Source organism: Parasteatoda tepidariorum, chromosome 10, assembly GCF_982258835.1.
Source record: "Parasteatoda tepidariorum strain Cologne lab strain chromosome 10, Ptep-v5.0, whole genome shotgun sequence".
Classification (NCBI taxonomy): Eukaryota; Metazoa; Arthropoda; class Arachnida; order Araneae; family Theridiidae; genus Parasteatoda; species Parasteatoda tepidariorum.
The window spans coordinates 13,762,004-13,785,939 of record NC_141764.1 but is presented as its reverse complement, the minus strand read 5'-3'; the positions used below and the strand labels follow the sequence as shown (position 1 = coordinate 13,785,939).

The 23,936-nt window shown below is 29.9% G+C and overlaps 1 protein-coding gene across 1 annotated transcript in view; it reads right to left on the bottom strand.

The window, feature by feature from the left end:
• The window catches only part of LOC107453928 (neurotrimin), a 98,996-nt gene that overhangs the window by 39,223 nt on the left and 35,837 nt on the right, over positions 1-23,936 (bottom strand). Inside the window, exon 2 of the mRNA XM_043043863.3 lies at positions 49-161. Within this exon, the coding sequence (XP_042899797.1) occupies positions 49-161 (113 nt within the window). The remainder of the gene's footprint in view (positions 1-48; positions 162-23,936) is intronic.

Here is a 23,936-nt window from a genome sequence, read left to right as displayed (position 1 = left end):
GATTATAGTACCCGTCTCTAAATGGATTTGGAAACTAAAAGTACTTACTTTGTAGTTACCAATATTTTCTACCACGCATGGAAGTGTAGCCGTCCTTCCTTCGGCAACTGTCAGATTCACAGCTCCCTCTGAGAACCAGGGTCCTCCCGCATTCTGTCGCTCTGAAATTGTATATAAAAAAATGTATTTATATATACATTAAAATTGAAATGTTGAAAGTATAATAGAGAAAAAAACTTTTATTGAAACATGTGAGTTAGATTTTTCTTCAATTCATGAAGAACTATATGTTTCTTAACATTATCGCCAATAGAACGTGTTAACATTTCACAGGGATTAAATTTTCTAATATTATACCTGAAAAAAATGCAACAGTAAATTGTAAACTACAGATTTAGAAATATTCGGCAAAGCATTTGTTCGAAGTATGAGTATTAAAGGACGAAAAGTATATTGGAAGACGCTATAAAAATTGATAAAATTTTTATCGCCAATTTTCTTTCACCCCTATAAGTAGATTGAAATTTGTAGTATAGAAAAAATGAGTTCAGACAAACCTAGAAAAGAACTTTCAAATACTGAAAATATCAGAATATCAGAATGAAAAAAAAATTACAGAATATCAGAATGAGAAAAAAAAATTACAACAAGAGAACTTAGTATTTTTCAATAGGGAAGTTCCCCGCCAATAATGTGTTTGCATTTTGATATTTAAAATTTTCTTTTTAGTATTTGAAACTTCATGGCCGGGCCGGGATAGCCTGGGCAGTAGGGTGTTGGGCCCATGTCCGAGAGTTCGTGGGTTCGAACCCCGCCGCCCGAAGACTCCCTGTGTAGTAAAGTGACTGATGCACGTTTAATCTGTCGAGTTGCAAAAGTCCTCCATGTTCCCATAACAAATCAATACCTCTGGGGGTACTGGATTGGAGGTCGATCGTTCTCTGATTCAGATCAAAATTATGAACGGTGGATGAATGAATGGATGTATGAATGGGTCCACCCTATAAACGGGTGTGACGTATGGTCGATGAACACAGAATGGTGACAGAAGTCGAATTCTTGGTCATAGATAGCGCCACTGGAAAACAAGAACAATCGCACCCCCTCTACCTAAACAGGCATAAACTTCATTCTTTTAAGGAAAGGATAGGAACTCGAATTGAAAGTTAGACATATAGAAATCCTGAATAATTAATTTCATTAATCTCTCAGGTAGATTTATTATGTCTCAGGTAATATATTTTAATAATTTTACTATCTCTTAGGTAATATTTCGAGTAAATAATTTTATTAATCTTCCTCTTTAATTTTAGTTTAAAAAGGAAATTCATTTTAGATAGCGTTTAGGTAACCTTCTGTTGTGCAACACTTATATACTTGATGAAATAACAGTCTCTGATGTGTTTTTATCCACAAAAGGATAGCGTGCACAAAATAAATTGCAATATCTTTCGACAAAGTGAAAGGATTTAATAATCCGAAAATTAAACAGGTGGATTGTTTTAGTGAAAATTCAAAGAGCATTCCTAAATTTTCTAAGTTTAATTTTTTTAAAACATTCCGCGTCATATGTAAACAAAATAGACTAAACAAAGGAATGATGAATACATTTTCATTGCGATCTAAATTGCAAATAAAAAAAAATAAAAAAGCAATGACATTTAAAATTTTCTTCCAGTATTTGCTTTAAACTAATTCAAATTTCACTGAAAAAGGGTTTCGAGAAAGAGAATAACTTATGTTTGTTTATATTTGTGTTGTATTATTATTTTTTTAAAAATCAGCAGTAATGTAGAAAATTGTTATCAATTTTCTCGCAACGAATATGTTTAAAATTCTTGTTGTTTCCGCCATTTTTGATATTTTATTTTTGAATAAAAGCGAAAGATAATGATTTGACATTTTAAAATTTTATTAGCAGCCTTCATAAACCACCTTACAAAACTATCTCGTACAATATATAAAAAAAACTTATATATATATAATAAGCTTTTATATATATAAGCTTTTATATATATATATATAAGGGAATCTGTGTCATCAATAATTGATACGACAGTATGCGGCATCATAAAAATCGTTTAAGTTCGAAATTTCTACAGCCATTTTAGAAAAGATATTAAATAGACCTAAATAATTGTTTCGTTATACGAAACATAAAAACTATTTTTTTCGATTATATTTAGTTACTAGTTTTGTATTTTTTTCTGAATGTGAAGTAATAAGAAATATAATTTTAAAAGCAAGAATTTTCCAGTAAACCATTAACTTATAAGTGGAAAAATTAGCAAATAGTTTTAATTCAGTATAATATTGTTTTCAATACCAGCATTATGTTTTTTTCAACCAGAAATGCCATTACCATACAGTACGGTTATTTTACCAGAATGTTTTTCTCTATGTATGTGATATACAGAAATATTATTACGTAAGGGTCATATGACTTATTCTGAATGCAACTCTTTTAATCAAAGTAAAGATAGGAGAAATCATGTTTGTTTAAAATGGTGGAAAAAGTTGGCAACCAAATGAAAACGTCCATTGACTCTTGTATTGTCCTCTCGGCTTTGAGCCAAAAATGGATTCACGCGCTCATAAAATATGGCGACAACAAAGGGTTAAACACTGAATTTGTATTTTACGGTCCAGACTCTTTTATTTATCGATCCTATTTCTACAAAAAATGCTAAAAAAATTAAAGTTAGGAGACATTTTATAGACTGTGTTTCTCCAAAAAGGAATTAACATTGCGAATAACTTATTCTGTTAAATAATTGTAATTTAAACTTCTCAAAAAATTAATTTGATAATTTATTTAAGTAATATCCTTTTATTATTTAAGTTATTTTCTTAAAGATGAAAATAAAAACTTGGAAATACTTAAAAAAAAAAGCTTTTTATAAAGTTTAAATCTAAGCAAATGCATATCTTAAACACAAAGTGGGATATAAGTGTAAAGCAGTCGTTCAAATTTAAGGTAAAAGAAATTATTTCATGTATCTCTCAATGAAATTGACTTCTATAAGACAATGTATTAATACATTTACCTTTCTTAATAAAAAAAAAATACAATTATTTAAATTTAATATGATTCCATAAATATTGTAGTATTCAAAAGTAGTTTGGTGAATTAGTTGTAATCCAATTTGTTATAATTTCATTTCATTTTAATATAAAAAATGAAATCGAAGAAAATAAATTTCCCCAATTCCTTTTCGTTGAAATTTATATAAAATTCTAAATGCCTACATGATAAAATGTTTAATGCAATTACGGTCCCTGGCCAAATTATTAGACGCACTATAAGATTTTATATAAAATCCTAATAATGAGGTGATACTATATAGCTTTACTGTTTTTACGAGGCTCAAATCGGTTTGCATATTTTTACGTTGATGTACCAATTGTTTAACAATGTAATGCAATACGTTAAAAATAATGTTGTTAATTTACGTCACACTAGAGCTGCACAATGGGCTATTGGCGACGGTCTGGGAAGCATCCCGGAGGATGATCCGAAGACATGCCATCACAATTTTGATCCTCTGCGGAGGGGATGGCACCCCCGCTTCGGTAGCCCGACGACCTGCGCGCGAAGTCGAGCACTTTACGGTAGCACAGTTTAACGAGGACCAATATCGCACACCCTAGGCCGGGATAGCCTGGTCGGTAGGGCGCTGGGCCCATATCCAAGAGGTCGTGGGTTCGATCCTCGCCGGCCGAAGACTCCCCGTGTAGTAAATGGTGACTGATGCACGTTAAATCTGTCGAGTCTCAAAGTCCTCCATGTTCCCACAACAAATCAATACCTCTGGGGGTACTGATCCAGGAGTTTCCTTGTCTTCTGGATTGGTTCAAAATTACAAGGCTACGGAGTTGAACTTAAGTAGTCGTAAACCCATGAAATTGGGTCGGCTGTTCACCGACGGTTATAAAATAAAATAAAATATCGCACACCCTCGGTCCCTAAGCAGACTGATCCAAGTGGTCACCTACCCGCACACTGACCGTAGCCAGTAATGCTTGACTTCGGTGATCTGCTGGGAACCGTGTCTTAACGATCAGTCCACTGCGGGACTACGTTAAAAATAAATACAAATAGTAAGTATATAAAAAATATCCTGAATAAAATCCCATTACATGTGTGTTTAAATATAAAAGTATTGCCTATAAACTCCTGCAAAACATGTGATTATTAAAAAACTACAGTGCGTCTAATCATTTTGTCTAATTATTATTATATACTAATATAATGTTTGGTATAATAAATGTTCTATATTTATATAATATATCGTCTAATTTATCCTACCGTCAAATTTATATTATATATCGACTAATTTAACCAATTGATGCACTAACGTAAACAAGTGCAAACCGGTTTCATTAACATTGTAATGCTTAACATTGTAATGTAATACGTTAAAAATAAATACAAATAGTAAGTATATAAAAAATATCCTGAATAAAATCCCATTACATGTGTGTTTAAATATAAAAGTATTGCCTACAAAGTGCAAAACATGTCATTATTAAAAAACCGCAGTACGTCTAATAATTTGGTCTAATTATTATAATATACTAATGTAATACCTGGTATATTAAATATTCTACATATATATAATATATCGTCGAGTCTATTCAATCGTCAAGATTACATGATTGCTACTTCAATTTTCCGACAACATTTCTTATGATCTAATTCTAAATAGAAAAAAGAGAATTTTTGCAAAAACAATTGTATATTTTGTATGTTGATTTGAAATTTGCAACAAAGAAACTACTTAGTTTTTGAATTTATTTTGAATTTACGAAAAATACGCAGCGAGAGGCTTAAAACCAAATATTACAGATTATTTTATCAAGTCTTTATTTTTTAAAAATGTATTTTTGGATTCAAATAAACATGAGTGGAATTTCGAGAATACTCTTAAATAAATGTGCATTTCTGTGAAATTCTCTTTTGCAAATGGAATTAGGCTTAAAGGACTGTTCGGCGTAATTTAATTAGATTGACTCTCTCTCTCAAGAGGTTGCAGAAAGGTTCATTTAAAATACTCTCGTTTAATAACCATTAATTCAACAATGGACAGTATTTAACTAGAATAGACGACACATTAAGAATTTTCTTAGAATAAAATTAATTGAAAATAAGTTAAATCGTATTGTTTAGTGGTTTTCAAAAAGATATAAATTCATAAAATGTAAATTGTACTCAAAGGATTAAACACAGATCGAGTTTCAGCAAAGCTTTTTTTAAGATTATAATTTTCTTGCACGTAATTTTATTTACTTAATTTTATAATTTTTTTTTGATTGGATATTCTATGAAATATTTCATCTATAAACATTCATTAGAATAATGAAGATTTCATGTTCTGCACAAATAAAAAAATGCTTTTTCTTTTAGAGTTTTAATAATTATGCTTTTGTGACTTCTCATGCTTGAATGTAGCCTCTAAGTAATAAGTTAACAATTCGAAACATAGTAAAATAATTGTGAAAAACTGAATCTTGGAGATTTTACAGGATAGTTTATCTTTTTCTTGCACGCAATTTTATTTATCTTCTTTTATAAAATTTATTTCGCTTCAATGAATATTCTATAAAACATTTCCTCTGTAACATTCAACAGAATAATGAAGAATTGATGGAGAATAAAAAACAGCCCTGGAGTGCTTAAGTCCAGAGAATATAGAGTACTTTTCCTCTTCCATTTTATAACCTCGTTTTGAGTCTGGTGCACTTTCATGGGTAACACAGGCATTTCATTTGTACCGAGCGTTATCGAGAAAAGAAAGCCAACTTCCGTTCTCTCGATAACAAATTCTTAATTTTCTAAACTTCTGGCGAAAAAAGTTCACATTTTAGGAAGCACTAACAAACACTATACTTTTAAATTCTTATAATATTTAGGACAAGCATTTTAGATAAGTATGGTATGCATTTTGTTTACGTAGCACTAGAGCTTCACAATGGGCTATTGGCGACGGTCTGGAAAACATCCCTGAGGAGGATACGAGGACTTGCCTTCACAACTTCAATCCTCTTTAGAGGAGATAGCCCCTCCAGTTTGGTTGCCTGACGATCTACACGAAGTCGAGCACTTTACGATAGAACAGTTTAACGAGGAACCATACCGCTCACCCTCGGTCCCTCCCCAGACTGATTCAAGTGGTCACCCACTCGCTTACTGACCTCAGCCAGTGATGCTTGATTTTGTTGTTCTACTGGTAACTATTTACTGGTACTGGTTTACTATTATTCCACTGCGGGACTAACACGCATTTTAGAACAACATAAGTAGGAATAATAGAAATTAATAAAATTTTCCTGTCTTTAATAATCCTTTTCAATCTTAGTGTTAACATTCAAATTCAATATAAAATATACGTTTTATTACATACGTGTTAGTATTCGTATTAAATTACAAATCATAAATTCAGAGATCGTTAAACAAGCACCAGAAAAAAGCACAAAAAAGCAAAATGAATTTTTAAAAAAAATCTGTCCTATTATTGATAGTTTGGATTTACTATTTAAGTAATAACCAATTTAGTTAAGCACCGATCGTGAGTTTTAAATTTGTTGTTTCACTGCAAATAAATAAAAATAATCATTTGCGCTTTCGTGTTGTGAAACAGCGTTCATTGAGTAGATTGATCTGCAACACTTCAAGAACATTTTGCTTCGAATTTAGAACAATTCTTTATGGGTTGTTAGTCAAATTCAAAGCGCCTAGATCAAAAGATGCGGAAGAAGAAAAATGTCTTCCCACCCACAGTCACAATTTGTTGCCTCTTGCTTCGATAAGTACAAATCCTCTTCTTAAGCTCCGAACCCTTGTAGCAAGATGTGCAACCCCCGTTTATCTCATGATGTCCACAGTGAAATGACAAGATTGAGTGCAGATATGGGGCGTTAGGGGATTTCTCTTTCCTTCTTTGGAATTTTTTTTCTTTTTTGGTTGCCTTTCGTCGATGATATGGATATTCGTCTACAATAATGAATGATACATAAGGGATGGGTAATGTAATTGTGGTATCGTCACATTATTTTCGACGATAACCTCCTACTATAAGATATTTCAGAAACACAGCAAAGATATTTGTGCCTAGAAATTATAAATCTTCGTTTAATCTTTTTATAAATTGATCTGTCTGTATATTTTATTATCATCTGAGTAATTTAACTACAATTTAAAACTACTGTTATAAACTTACAGCAACCGTGACGGGAACCTCGTAAAAAAACTGTTGTTTTTTAATATTCATTTAAGAAACACTATATATATATATATCTGTTACGCTTTGAAAGCCTAAACATTGTAAGTTCGTAGTGTGGCCGGTGCTTCTTGAAAAAGATACAGGAAAATACAGGAATCATAATATAATTTTATTAAAGTAAGGGCCAGAGCCCCAGAATGACAACCTTACATGCTGGTGGATAGGTAGAGAATAGCACATTTAACCTTGGAAAGAGGGTTTTTATATCTTTCTGGACAATATATTTAAATGTTAATGGGTCTCAGTAGCGTGGGACTGATCAATTTCCCAAGCTGCTAAAGCCACATCATCACATTTTTTGAGATAATTAGATCAATATTATTACTTTCTTGTGGGAAAGGTTTTTAAATGTTTGCGCGTTGGATAAATGCTCTATTTAAGGATTATATTTAATATATAATTGTTTTAACATTACATAATATTCCCCCCCTCTGAAGAAAGGTCTGATCAATATGCTAGCCTATTGGTCAGAACTTCCCCCTTCACGCGATTTCAAATTAAAATTTATTATTTTTGGTATATTGTCCAATATTATACATTTATAAGTAAAGTATTACAACAATAACATTTATATAAAAGTAACTAAATATTTCTGCATAACTTTGAATAACAATAATTAATAACTTTATAATAATGATTATGTACATTTTTCCTTTTCCTGTTGAAAAGAATAAAAAATATCAAAACAACTCTAGAATATCTAAAACAAAAAATACCATGACATATCTAAAATAAAAATAAATCAAACCAAACTTTCACAACTTTTGAAAAGTTCTTCTCTTGAAATAAACTGGATCCATTGTTCAGGCCTAAATTTATTAAGTTATTCATCCATTTAAGAAGAAAAAAAAGTTAATGTTCTCAATCATCATTGTTTCATTTTCGAAACAATTATTATTCATGAAGTCATTTAAATTCACTTATCATTTACACAGTTTTTCTTACTTTCTCATTAGTAATTATGTATTTTCACAAATATTGTGTAGAATTATTCACAACATATGAGATACACTTGAAGAAACAATACAAATAAAATAATACAAATAATATAAGTAATCTAATTTAAAATGTTTACTTTTCCACATGATAATTAAATTCTTCGATAGCATAAAAATTTACATACAAAGTGCATTATAAATCTTTGTAGAAAATGATATGCTTTATTCCAAAATAATAAAAATATAAGCGTTATCCATTGAAAACAATTGATGGTCTAAGTTGGGTAAAATATTCCCAACTAGACGGAAAAAAATAGGGTTTTAAGTTTGTTTACTCATGCTTGATCCTTAATTGAGGAGAAAACATCAGTAAAGAAACATTCTATGTGAGGAGTCCCACGGTTCAAAAAACCATTTCTATATATTTCATTTGAAAAAATAAAATTTAGGAAATTTACCTAAATTTTCCGAAGTAACTCTCAACCATCATGTAATAAAAAAATTCAGACATAGATGCATTAAAAAAAAATAACGGGACTCCAAAAATAGGGGCAGAAAATAAAAATGAAAAACATATGAAACTACCAGCATTGAAAAGCTATTGTGAATTTTTTACATACAATTGAAACTGTTGACTTGGATACAATTACCTTAATTTGTTTACATGTACTATTTCTGATTCTTTCTTAGTGAGAAAATTAGGTTTATCAATTTCAAATGACACCTCAGATAATTTCTTTAAAATTTTGTATGGACCAGAATATGGTGAACTTAATTTCCTTGTGTTAGGATAATGAAATTCTTCGTAAATTACTAAATCATTAACTTTAAAATTAGGTTCCAAAAAATGAGTGTCATAACGAATTTTGGTTTTCTTAAAAAACTCTTGGGTATTTTGAACAGCTATTTTTCTTGCTTCATCAACTGGAGGATAAATATTTTGATTTACAAGAGAATCACAAGGTAATTTTCCATACATTAAATAAGCAGGAGGAAATTGAGTTACAGAATGAGGGGTGTCTATAAAGGCGCATGTTATTACTTTTGTAATGTTTCCTATTTTAACACTTACCTTTTGGAGGTTTCCTTTGATATTTCCTTGAAATTGCGAAATTAAAATCCTAGTAGAGTTCAAATGTTTTTTTGATTGTCCTATAAAATGTTTCGGAATTATAATGATGTTGGATCCTGTGTCCATTATAGTTAGTAAATTCTTATTGTTCACTCGCGATGTCACACATAAATAGTCATTTGATGGACAGCTGTTGTTATTGCTGGGCTGCGGAGGCTGGGAATCATGCTGAGGTACTCCATAGCGATTAAAAGAATTCACAAACCTTGGCTGCTGCATTCTGTACTGATTTTGGGGAATCCACTGCCTTGGCTGCTCCATTCTGTTCCGATGCTGGGGAGTAGGTCTATTCTTCAATTTCTATGCATTCATTTACGTAGAAGGTAAATAAGTCTTTTTTCAGGTATTCAGATATGTTATTTATTTTCCAGCTTTTTTCCAAATGTAGGATTTCACATTTTTTATTGAAATACTTGATCCAGTTGGGGAAATTATTTTTATCCTCACACGGAGAAATATTAACGCGTGCTGGTGCTTCCACCTGTTTTTCTTCAGAATCAGACATTCGTTTAATTTTTCTGTTTCTTAATTCCAAAGTCATTAAAATAAAGTTCTAATCGGTGATTAAAGCGTGAAGAAGACAAAACAAAGAGAGAAATAACAGTCCTCGTTCATCTTTACCACATCCACGCATTCGAATTTCTAATCCAAGGTTACGAATCATTTAAGAAGCGAAAGTCGATTATCAAAAGATGTATTCCATTATTAAATTAAATATCATTTTCAGTTTTCAATAATAATTTTTCGCGACAGGAAACTATCACTGCCGACTTATCTGTTACGCTTTGAAAGCCTAAACATTGTAAGTTCGTAGTGTGGCCGGTGCTTCTTGAAAAAGATACAGGAAAATACAGGAATCATAATATAATTTTATTAAAGTAAGGGCCAGAGCCCCAGAATGACAACCTTACATGCTGGTGGATAGGTAGAGAATAGCACATTTAACCTTGGAAAGAGGGTTTTTATATCTTTCTGGACAATATATTTAAATGTTAATGGGTCTCAGTAGCGTGGGACTGATCAATTTCCCAAGCTGCTAAAGCCACATCATCACATTTTTTGAGATAATTAGATCAATATTATTACTTTCTTGTGGGAAAGGTTTTTAAATGTTTGCGCGTTGGATAAATGCTCTATTTAAGGATTATATTTAATATATAATTGTTTTAACATTACATATATATATATATATATATATATATATATATATATATATATATATATATATATATATATATATATATATATATATATATATGGGTCATTCTCACAAAAACAGTCATTTTCATGTCCGCAGTATATTTTATGTTTGTTTTACAGCTTACGAAAAAAAAAATTTCAGGGAAAGTGTCCTTCGGAATGCATGCTAACAAAAGAATAAAAATAAAATTATCAATTTTTATTTTTTATTTATTTTAGGTAATTAAAATATACCAATATGTCATTCTCTCACTTGTCCCCACTGCTGATTTAAAAAAAGAAAAAAATTGTTTCTGAAATAAATTTTTTTTTTTACAAATTCGTGTTTTTTATTTCAGAATACTGAAATATAGAATTCAGAAAATCAATTTTATATTTAATTTCTGATAAAAATATTAACACAGCACTATTTTAAACTTTGTCTCCAGTGCTTCGCGTCATTCCCTCACAACAATGTTCTTATCACCTGCAATCCAAAAATATTTTAATAAAAACTTCAGAAGTTAACAACTGGCATCATAGAACAAAATTGCAGATGTTTCCATTTTCAACTTAAAGAAGCTTTGCTGTGGAATGAATTTGAATGAATCAAACCAGGTAAAATGTTTTACATTTGTCATTCCCTCATGTCATTTTTTAGAGTAAAATAAAATACAACTTCATCGAGAAAGTGGATAATTATTTGTTGCTTTCTTGTATGAATATAATTGTATGTGATTGACTTCCGAAATTAATTAGGCCTAACTGTTATTTTTAAATTTTATTGAATTCGTCATTCCCTCACTAGTGTATGAAGTGAGGGAATGACGCTGAAGTGAGGGAATGATTCAAGATGAGTATATTATCAAATTTTTTTTTGTTCAATCGTGACAGCCAATTTTATTTCCCAAACCTGTAAAAACTATTAAATATATAAGACTAAATTATAATAAATAATAGATATACTTAGTATGTTATCATTTTCAAACTTTAGGTAGATGTAACTTAGATAAAAACATGTATTAAAATAAAATATCATTCCCTCACTATTAGTGTCATTCCCTCACTTTAAATAGTGAAAATAATTAATTTACTTATTAATTAATTTGAAAAATAAATTAAAAAATTAATAAATTAATTTATTAAATTAATTAATTCATTTATTAAATTAATTAATGAATTATTAATTATTATAAATTAATTAATGAATTATTAATTATTATAAATTAATTAATTATAAATTAATTATTTAAAAAATTAATTAATTTAAATATTAAGTATAATTTATAGGATATATACTTTCTTTATAATGCCACTACATATTTCTATTAATATAAAAAGTTTCAGAGCTTTTTATTCACTTTACTTTTTTGGGATTTTATGAACTGAAAAATGACAGTTTTCGTGAGAATGACCCATATATATATAGTCCCTGACCACCAAATTATTCGACGCAATGTAAGATTCTATGTAAAATCTTAATTATCAGGTGATACTATACAGCCTTATTGGTTTTTACGAGACTGAAACCGGTTTACACTTGTTCGTGTATCAATTGGTTAACATTGTAATGCAATAAGTATAAAATGAATACAAATAGGAAATATGTTAAAAATCTCCTGAATAAAACCCCACTACATACATGTTTAAATATAAAAGTATTGCATATAAACTCGAGCAAAACATGTCATTATTGAAATACTGCAGTGCGTGTAATAATTTGATCTAATTATTACAATATAATAATATTATACCTGATATAATAAATAATTTATACTTATATAACACACCATCTAATTTATCCAATCGTCGAATTTATATATTACATCGTCTAATTTAACCGATTGGTTCACGAATGCAAACAAGTGCAAACCGGTTTCAGTAGTGTAAAAACAATAAAGCTGTATAGTATCACCTGATAATTAATTAAGATTATATATATATATATATATATATATATATATATATATATATATATATATATATATATATATATATATATATATATATATATATATATATATATATATATATATATATATATATATATATATATATATATATATATATATATATATATATATATATATATATATATATATATATATATATATATATATATATATATATATATATATATATATATATATATATATATATATATATATATATATATATATATAATTTTAAGTAAAATTAGTCTTTAAGCGTGTAAAAAATATAAATTTATTTTAAAATTTTTTTAAAGAGAGAAAGAAAGTTAAATTCTTAATTTGTAATTTCCGTACTTTAATAGAGAATTTTCCTGTCTTAAGCAATAAATTAAAGATAAGCAGCTTCATCTCTTTTACAAGAAATCGATAAAAACAAACGTCATAGCCATGATATTGAGCAAACAGAAAATTTTTTTTCTTCCATTTTCTTATAAAGTAAAACTTTTTGTGTACGGGGTTTTAAATGAACATCAAATATTCATAATTCAGGACACGAATGATCCAAACATTTTAAAACATTGTTTGTGTGATCAACAACGAGTCGCCTTCTCTCTAAAGTTGTTCTCACTTGAATGAAAACGACGTGTTTCGTCTTAAATGTCCTCTCCAATCTCGATTTCCATTTTAGAGGAATTTATCTTTTAGGGGAGGCTTTGAAGGGTAACCAATTCAATATCTCTAATTGCCTTCCTTTATGGCACGGCAAACCGACTATAAACGTCAAATATTTGACTCACGTTCTCGTCCTCAAACAGTGCCCTAATGCAGATATAATACCCAATCCTTGTATTGTGTTGCATTAACGCACAATGAACAAATATTCAGGGCCCCGATTTCTCATGAGTTCGCAACTCCACTCTCTCTCTCATATTCGTTGATTGGACAAAACCACTGGAATTTGCTGGGATAGGTCAACCGCATAGAATGAGCCGCAGGTCATCTTCCCCTAATTAAATATAGAGATTCCGCATCCTTTCTCGGAAGCTATCCCTCCCTTTTTTTTTTCTTTCTTCTCTCTTTTTGCCCGACTTCTTTAGTTTTTCTCTTTTTAGTATTTGTTTATTTTGGGGCGTTACTGTCGGTAGTTTTTTTTAATTTTATTATTATTATTGTTTCTAAGGATGGCAGAAAGAATTTTTTAGCATTACAGACTTGTAGTATAATTTATTAATTTCTAGATTTCCTTTCATTATTTCTATTGCAGCATAAAGTTTACAATTTTCTTATATCTTTATATATATATATATATATATATATATATATATATATATATATATATATATATATATATATATATATATATATATATATATATATATATATATATATATATATACAGGGTAATTCTAAAAAGATGGGAAAAATTTTAGGAAGTGATAGTACACACCCAAGCAAACAATTTTTATCAAAGAATGCATGGTCGAAAACAAAACCCAAAACCGCTAGAGGGCGTCAAAGTTTATGTTCTTATATGAGGCAAAAACACACAAAGAACGATGAAGTTAAGTTATAAAAGCAAATTTAATGGCATGTGACTACAATAAGTGTTCAAAATAGAGGCCGGCAGCGGCTATGCTGGTACAACGGCGAAGAAAAGGTAGGCGAACTTTCCCTGCAGCGACCGAAAGCTTGGCGACAAATGACGTAGCACAGTAACTTGTAATAGGAGAGGAGCTTTCTCCTTTGCATGAAAAAACTTTCCAAATGCGCCAGCACCTTTGCGTTTTGTTTTCGACCATGCATTCTTTGATAAAAATTGTTTGTCTGGGTGCGTACTATCACTTCCTGAAATTTCTCCCATCTTTTTAGAATCACCCTGTATATATATATATATATATATATATATATATATATATATATATATATATATATATATATATATATATATATATATATAGATAGATAGATAGATAGATAGATAGATAGATAGATAGATAGATATTTGACGTCGTGCTGAAAGCGCCATTTTCTTTCATGTATGTTATTGTGCATGAATCAAACATACGTTGTTCTGTCGAAGTGCCATAATTATGATATGCTTAAAAGTTGAGAAGCGCAATATTTGGACATTCCTTGCAAAATTAAAAAAAAAAAAAATACTTTAAATGATTGTTTTAAATTGTTAAAGAAGGTGTTTGGAAAGGATGGTCAATTTTTTAAATTCTGTGAATAATTTTCAGAAGGTCGGGAGGTTGCTGAAGATGAGAACGTTCTGGTCGATCTGTGACTTCAAGAATTAAGTAAAACATTAAAAAAAAAAATTACGAAATTGTACATGAAGACCGATGTTTGAGTGCCAATATGATGTCAGGTATTACGAACATTGACGGAGAGACTAGAAGAATTTTTTTAATCAGACTTACAGATGACGAAGGTTTGCGCAAAATGAACAAGAAATAAAGAAAACAGGATCGTCGAATTAAGGGGTGTACTACCCGTCCAAAATCGGTGAAGGAACTTGCATGTCCTCTCCAAGAAAATACCGTCACGCAAGGACCGGAGGGTTCACGCGGTAATTGCCTCTCGTGGAGACTCTGCCAACTATTGATTATGAATAAAGTTTATTTTTCATTTCAATCACACGCGTCCAAATACTTATTGGTAGGTAATGTAGTATCATCATGAAGGAATCATGATCAAGGCCAAACGGTAACCCAGCATACTTAGAAATAATGATGTAAAGAAACTCTCTCAAAGTAAAGTACCTCAAAATGATTGAGAGAATCAATCTCTAAACTTCAAGAATTTCTGTAAAGATCTGAATTCAACGGTTCCGACTGAGACGCCTAATCCCCAAAGTCCGAACATCTATATTTCAAAAATAAAAGTTAAGTGAATTGTTCCCAACTGTCGGTTAGGAGCATGGGAAGAGATCGAAGGTTGACGATTTATGGAACGATAAATAACAGAAAACAAAACCAAAACTCTGTAATCAATATTGACTGTGAGAAATTTAAGAATAAGGAGTTATAAATAGATTTTCTTTTTGATTTAGCCTTTACAGTGAATTAACGAGTTTTACATATCTATTGGAATAAAAATTCAGCCGTTACACTGAATGTTAAGAAAAGAATAAAATATTTATATTAGCATTTTATAAAATATAATAAAAAATTGGTTTCATTTAATTAAAATTCGATTAAGAATGATTAAAAGAATAAATTTAAAAAATTAAAAGTTAGGAAATATATACCTATTGTGGCATCACAAATAATTTTTCTCTAGCTCAGCTTTTTTTGTAAAAGCTTGTAGTTTTTTTATTATTTCTTTTAGTTCTTTTATTACCATCCCCCATAAATTTTCATCTGGATTAAGATCTGGTGAATTAGCTGGTTATGATAGTACTGTAATTTTGCCATTGCTCCAGCCATATATTAATTGATTTTAATGTATCATTTGAAGCTAACTCTTGTTCAAAAATTAAATCGTTAAGTGGATAAAAATTTTACATTGGAAATTAAAAAGAAGTATAAATTAATATTTCGACAACTACTTTGCTTTATGTAAAATGATAATTGTAGGGATGTAAGTTATTGTTCTATGTAAAATATTAATTATCAGGTGATAATTTACAGCTTTATTGTCTTTACGCGACTGAAACAGATTTGCACTTGTTTACGTTCGTGTATCAATTACTTAACACTGTAATGCAAAACGTTAAAAATAAATACAAATAGAAAGTATATAAAAAAATCTCCTGAATAAAAAACCATTACATGTGTGTTTAAATATAAAAGTGTTGCCTATAAACTCGTGCAAAACATGTCATTATTAGAGAACTACAGAACGTCTAATAATTTGGTCTAATTATTATAATATACTAACATAATACCTGGTATAATAAATATTCTGTATTTATATAATATATCGTCTAATTTATCTAATCGTTGAATTTATATTATATATCGCCTAATTTAACCAATTGATAAACGAGCGTAAACAAGAGAGTTTTTCAGTTGCGTAAACTGTATAGTATAACCTGATAATTAAATTTTTTGCATAGAATCTTATAGTACGTCTAATAATTTGGCCAGAGACAGCACATTAGTGATTTCAAACCCTTAACGTTATTTAAAAATGAATTGTTGAGTTTTAGTTTTGAAAGTGAATCGGAGAATTTTACAGATCTAACAAAAAGAGTGAAAAAAAAAAGATAATTCTTAAACCTGTATTTCAATTAAATCTTTAGTTTGAAAGGACAAATTATTCCATAAGAATATCCACGTACCATCGCCTGAAGAAGAATTTTCATTTACGTTCATTAGAAATCAGTCGCATTAGAATAGAAAGAAACTTCATAAAAGAAAATTAAAATTAATAGAAAATAAAAAAGAAAAGATTGTGTATGTATATATCTTCACGAATACCTCTTGTGTTCTATCTCTTATTCCAGATTCTTAACAACGATTTCGTTTCAAGAAAAGAATTAGATTTCTCTTCCAAAAGAAGAAAAGGAGAAAAGAGAAGAAATGGGATAAGAAGAGAATATTCTTCTTCCATTTTCAAAAAAGAGAAGAAGAAAAAAAAAATCCTGTAAATAACAAAAGGGGCGTTCAGACTGAGATGAAAACGTCCGCCTTTTTGATGATGTTCAGCCAATCAGAAATGAATTCCGCCATTGAAGGGAATTAAATGCAAGGCGGAGGGGGTTAATGTACAGTAATTACCACGTGTATCGCATTTTTCATTCGAGCAGTTCGCAACTTTAACGCCATTTTGTTTATCTTGAAGCATTATTTGCCTTTCGAATGTAGACGACAGAAACGAATTTGATGGAATAGTTCTAGCTTCTGGTGAATGTTATGCAAATAGCCTGTCTGCAAAATGCTGTGCGGGTGGAAGGGGGGTGTGCAAAAAGGGCAGGGGGGGAGGATGGGTAATATCTTCGACGATATTAAAGTGATCCGTCGGAGCAATTACTTTCCTAGCCACAGTCTAAGCGGCGCCTTAAAATGCCCCGAGTCTTCATATTTATTAGCTTATCGCTGTTTGGCGAAAAAATGTCCTCTTTCTTCAACATCTAAACCTCCTCTCACTTAAATATTTTCCGATTCCACATCAAAATAAACAGCTGGAAGCTATTTTTGCTTCGAATTTTGTTTTTTAGTTAAGAATTTCTAGTATGGTGAAATAGTGATAGGCTCGAGGTTTAAGGTCTTAACTTTTTGGTGAAATAAAGCAATCAATCAGTAAATGTACAAGTTTTCAAGAGCTATCAGTTTATTTGCGGCTTGGATTATAAGATAACGAATTTATTGCAACAATATTCGCTTTTTCAAAGTTTTAAATTTTTCAAATTTTTTTGATACCCTGCAAAAAAATTATACCATAACAGTATGAGTAATTTTAATAAAAATAGCTATTTCTATCAATAAGGGCATTTGATAAAATATATTCAATGATTTACTGTATATAATAAAGCAAATATATATATATATATATTTATTTTAAATATATCGAAAATTTATCGGCAAGTATATTATTGTACATTTCTGTTTAAATTTACAGAAGAATTATCAGAAAAATTGACAGATAGTATGTTTATGTCTATTTAACGGTAAAAGATTCAGGAAAACGCTTAATGAGTTAAATTTTAATTTAAGATACTAAAAAGTATTTTCGGAAATAAAGGAGTTGCAATTTTTTAAATTTAATTTAAAATTTTAAAGTTTATTGTTATTTTTATTCCAATAGATTCCATGTTTCTTTGAAAATCAATAGAAAAGGTTTGATTTTAATCCAATATTTCAACGAGAACAGTTCTACAAAAATGTTAATGTGTCAACAGAATTTTTAATATTACATATAGCAAATTTAAAAGCAAAGAAAATTTTAAAAAAAATCTTCAAGTACACAAATATAATCGAATAAATCATTTTTCCAAACCTGTTTATAAAAAATAAATGATTTTTTTAAAAAAAAAAAAAAACGAAGTAAAATACGCGTTTAATTGTTTTGAAAAGAAACTTTCTTCTAAATTTAATTTGAGTTGCGTTTTATGTGTGTCAAAAAACTCGTTTTGTTCTGTGTTCCCATCAGTTTCAAATGCAGATATTTTGTTTAAGTTGGATTTATATTTTCTTGAAGTAACTCTCTCAGTTGGCGATTGTACAATAACTGTTGCTTTCTGTTGATTCGCCAACCATCACGTGACAGTTTCACTTTGGGCTTTGGAAATAACAACTTCAATATATCTTTCTCTCCTCTTTATCTGGTCTTGTCGAAAGCTATAACTCAACATGTTTTGTAAGAAAATGAGGACAAGAATATAGTCGTAGATCTACATTTAAGACTAGAAATATCTGTTCTAATAAAATCAATGTTTCAATTTACTCATTTTTTAAACATTTTTGAAGGCATGAATATTTGAAAAGCATTTTAAATTTGCGTTTTTTTTAATTCTTTTAATAAAACATACCTTTAGAATTTATCTTAGCAGTCAAACAGTTTAGAGCTATTTTATGTGGGTTAAGTTAAAGAACAAAAAATTAATCTATGAGTTATATATTAATATAAATTGGTATACAGTACCTGGCCCAAATTATTAGATTTACTATAAAATTTTAAGTAAAATATTAATTATCAGGTGATACAATACACATTTATTGTTTTTACTGGACTGTTTACACTTGTTTATGTTAGTGTATCAATTGGTTAAAATAGACGATAGATAAATATATAATAGATAAATTTTAAATAATAATAATAAAATAAATAATAGATAAAATTAAAATAAATAATAGATAAATTTTTTAAAAAAAAATTACATTTTTTCAGTAAATACTAAGTCATAAAAATAAATTTGAATTCAAATAAATGACATGTAATTCGTTAAACCTATTAGAAATGTGCCATAGTATAATTCGTGATATAAATCAAAAATCGTCAAATAAATTCGTAATACATAAATTCGTGAAAAAAAAGCGCTTTTGACAAAATACTAAAATAGAGATCTATCGACAAAGACTACTCACTTCTGCCTAGCTTAATAGTATGAGATTGCCGCAGCTGATGCTCTCTGGTTATTTCAGTTTCCATTTTAAAAGCGCTATACGCTGAGCCACCTCAGCTAGATTTGGCATGTGACATTTTTAGCGGCAATCATGGGTCGATTCGCCGTGTAAGAGAAATAGTAACGTAAACATAACAAAGGAAACGTTGCCACCGGCGGAAAAGAAATACAGCCAAAATTTAGGTGCCACGTAAGAGAATTATATATATTAGATGGGTTTTTATTCACGAGATTTTTTATGTACCTCCTATTTGTATTTATTTTTAGCGTATTGCATTCCAATGTTAACCCATTGATAGACGGACGTAAACAAATGCAAGACGGTTTCATCCGAGTAAAAATAATTAAGGTGTATAGTATCTGCTGATAATTAGCATTTTACATAGATTCGTCTAATAATTTGGCCATAGACTGTATATTGGTATATTAGTATATTATTTCTTGATATATAGCAACTGCACAAAATGTAAGATTAACATAAAGGGTCTAAGCTTTCGAACACTATCTTTACTAAACTATTGGAGCTGGTTTCTCAGATTACGACTGTCTCTCATGTTTTAGTGTCTAGAATCCAAATAAGTCAAGAATTATGTTTTTTCAATAAAAATAAATAAATAAATAAATCAACAAAAAAGTTGTGATCGCCTTGTTACGATCCCTGGTTACCCATTGGTCAAATGCTGGTCAAATGATTTTTCTTTCTGGATTGATTCCGTTAAACGCCACAACATTTCATATCATGGGTTGCAAAAACTGTGTCCATTGATGTTGGTCGTCGGATTGGTTTTCATATCCTTGCCTATGTACGTGTTTCAAGACGTCACAAAATACTTTTACTTTCTTCATCATTCATATTTATATAAAAATCACCGTCAAGCCAGTCATTATACGTTAATAATAAAAAGAATATAAAAATACTTTAAATCATTATTATGTAAATACATTGAAAATGCCTGCTAGTGAAAATAGAAAGAAAAACAGCAGCGGTCGCCATAGCAACGCATACAATGACGACGCATGCGCACTGTTTACCATTACTCTTGAACACAGTTGAAAAGCGTGTGGACGCCATTAAATCCAAATCAAGATTAATTTTGCCTATGGGTAATACGTCAATGTATCCGATTTTGTTACTTAATTAATCGTCTGCACTAATTAATTATTAGCAAATGTAAACTCCCCCCCCCCCCGGTGAACAATTGGGTATAATATGAAAAAAACACAACTACTTCGATTTAGTAGGAACAACATATGACGCAATGCTAAACGAATGGAATTTAGTTGTTGTTTATTTATTTATTGTTATTAGTAGTTGTTGTCATTTGTTTTAGTTGTTGTTGTTTATTTAGTTGTATTTAGTTTCAATAACTTTTCTTTATAATGCAATAAAATCTGGCGAGCAGCTATTTAAACGATCGAACACTTCGTTTGTTTATTTGTGGCTTGAAGTTAGGCTCGCAGAAAATGCCGTTCATGGGTTAAATTTAGTAGGAACAACACAATCTGTGACGTAGGCTATATTATACCCAATTAAGATCGGTGACGTAAACATTCTATTACCTGATTACTATTACGTCCATCATTAGATTAAAAGTTATTTAGAGTGTTTCTCTTTTTCCTTCCTTTCTTTCGCGCTAAATCTATGGAATATGTTTCAACAATTTGTTGAGAAGCCACTCTTTCAAAATGGTGCGTAAATGAGGGGATTTTAAAAGTCCTTTGACATGAATAAAAAGCTGAATAATATTATCAAAGTTCAAAATCAGATGGATAGTTAAACAAGGAGAACATATTTAAAAAAAAAGAAGAATGAAATAGATGTCATGATTTCGTTCGAAACAACAGGGAGAGGGGGGTGTTATTAAATGAGAAGATATTTCTCACTTTCATTTTAATGGATCATCGGCCATAACAATGAAATTCCAGGAAATACTTTCGCACATCGAAAATGTATTTTCCCTTTTCTCTCTCCAGTTTTCCTGATAAGAAAAGATTCGTGTCTTTATCAGGAGAGAGAGGGAGGGAGTGCATTCTTTTCCGATCCAATCACAATGAGCACGAAAAATCAGTAATTACCTCCTTTATTCGAATTCATATAAAAGATCCTTTTCATTTTTTTCTCCTTCCACTTTTCTTAAAAAAAAAGGAACAAACACAAAAAAGGCTTCTGGAGAAGTAGAATAGTTTTTCCCAAAGCAATAAGATTATTAAAGAAAAAAAAAGAAGGATGGAATATTCCTTTGAAGTTAGTGCGAGAAAAATTGTGAAACTGTCGAAATTTTATCAAGGGACAAAATAATAAACAATGATTCGTGTTTATTTGGTTTTGTTACGTTGTATACGTTCAACAAAAATATATATAATAAAAGCGATATTTGAAAGATAGCAGGTTAATAAAAACGTTGCATTATGCAACTTAAATAAATCTTACAGTCCTGATCAAATTATTCAACACACTATAAGATTCTATGTAAAATCTTAATTATCAGGTGATACTATACAGCTTTATTGTTTTTACGCGACCGAAACTGGTTCGCACTTGTTTACTTTCGTGTATCAATTGGTTCAGTTAGATGATATATAATATAAATTCGACGATATATTATGTAAATATATAATATTCATAACATCAGGAATTATATTAGTACTAGGAGGCTTCGCCCCCTGCTCGTAGGAGTTCGCCAACCCCCGGAACTGCTTTCGCAGTTCATTTCGGATTGCTTCGGAATCCGATGCTCGCTCATTGGATACGTTCTTAACGTCTAGCTTTTGTATACTTTTTTGAACACTGAAGTTCCGAAAACTTTTCACTGTAGAAAATTCTAAACCTGTGCATTTCAATATTAATTTGAAAGTGCAAACAGTTCACATATTTTTTTTAATCACACTATTCTAAATTTCAGTTGTTGAGAAAAGTAACAGTTGTAAGTTTTGTTTTAAAGTCTTTCCCACCAGAGGGGTAAAACCATGTGTTGTAAAACAATATGAAGTAGTACTGAACGCCGGATGTAAAGCATCGGCTTCGATGAAGATAATTTTGTGAGAATTTTTTTGATAATTCGGTGCGAATTCACCCGATTAGACATATGATGCTCACTACGTGCTCTTGCGCGCCGCAGCCTATCAATTAAAACGTATTAGCGTTTTATATACAGTAGAGTCCCGATTATCCGAGTTAATGTGGACTACGACTAACTCGGATAACTGAAAAACTCGGTTAAAACGAAGAGTATAAAAAAAAGAAAGGAAAAGAGTTGGTATAAATGTAATATATTTAAGAAATATAAAATTTATACGAGTATACCACATACAATTCCTATTATTATTAAAAAACTTAAAAAGTATACTTTGCGAGATTTAAAGAGTTTTTACTTAAAAAAAGTCCTTAATCGTTTTTTGTTTTACATAACTTTGGTGCTTTTCTGCAGCAATGCTTCGCCATTTTTTAGGGATAACAGGAAGGCAGGTGTCGCCTCTTTTTGTTGTTCTATGTATTCAGTAGCATTTTCGACAGCTTTAAGTTCATCGGTGTAAAAAAATTTTATATGTTGATTTTCATCGTCACTGTCCTCATCATCTTCGCTAGGTTCATTTTCATTATTGACGATATTAACGATCATTTCGTGGGATAGAGTTGTTAGATTTTGTTTTCCCGAGTGTTTGGAAGATAAAATTCAGATTAATTTTTTGGCGGTATTTTTAAAAATAAAAAATAAACTAGAACAAAAAAATCCTTAAAATATTTGACAGCTCGGTTAAAGCGGAAACTCGGATAACCGGGGCTCGGATTATCGGGACTCTACTGTAATATAGATAAGCCATATGATGCTCAATACGTGCTCTTGCGCGCCGAAGCCTATCAATTAAAATGAAAACTGTTGCCAACACGAGAAAAGAAATATCATCGGTTTTATTGATACATACGTATTAGCGTTTTATATAATATAGATAATGTTATAATTAGAACAAATTAGTTGACGCACTGGAGTTTTTAAATAATTACTTGTCTTGTACAAATTTATGTGCAATACTTTTATATTTAAACATACATGTAATGGGTTTCATTCAGGAGTTTTTTTATATACTTCCCATTTGTATTTATTTTCAACGTGTTACATTGTTAACCAGTTGATACACGGACGCAAATAAGTACAAATCGGTTTCAGTTACATAACGAACAATAAAGCCTGTATAGTATCACCCGATAATTAGGATTTTACATAGAATCTTATAGTGAGTCTAATAATTTGGCCATAGGACTGTAGATTTTAATCAGTCATATAAGGCATGATGAACTGATAAGAATAATTACAAAAAGAAAGTGCAATAAACTCTCAGTTTGCCTAGGAATGCTGATGTTATAATATAAATATTTGAAATAAGAAAAAAAAGAAATGG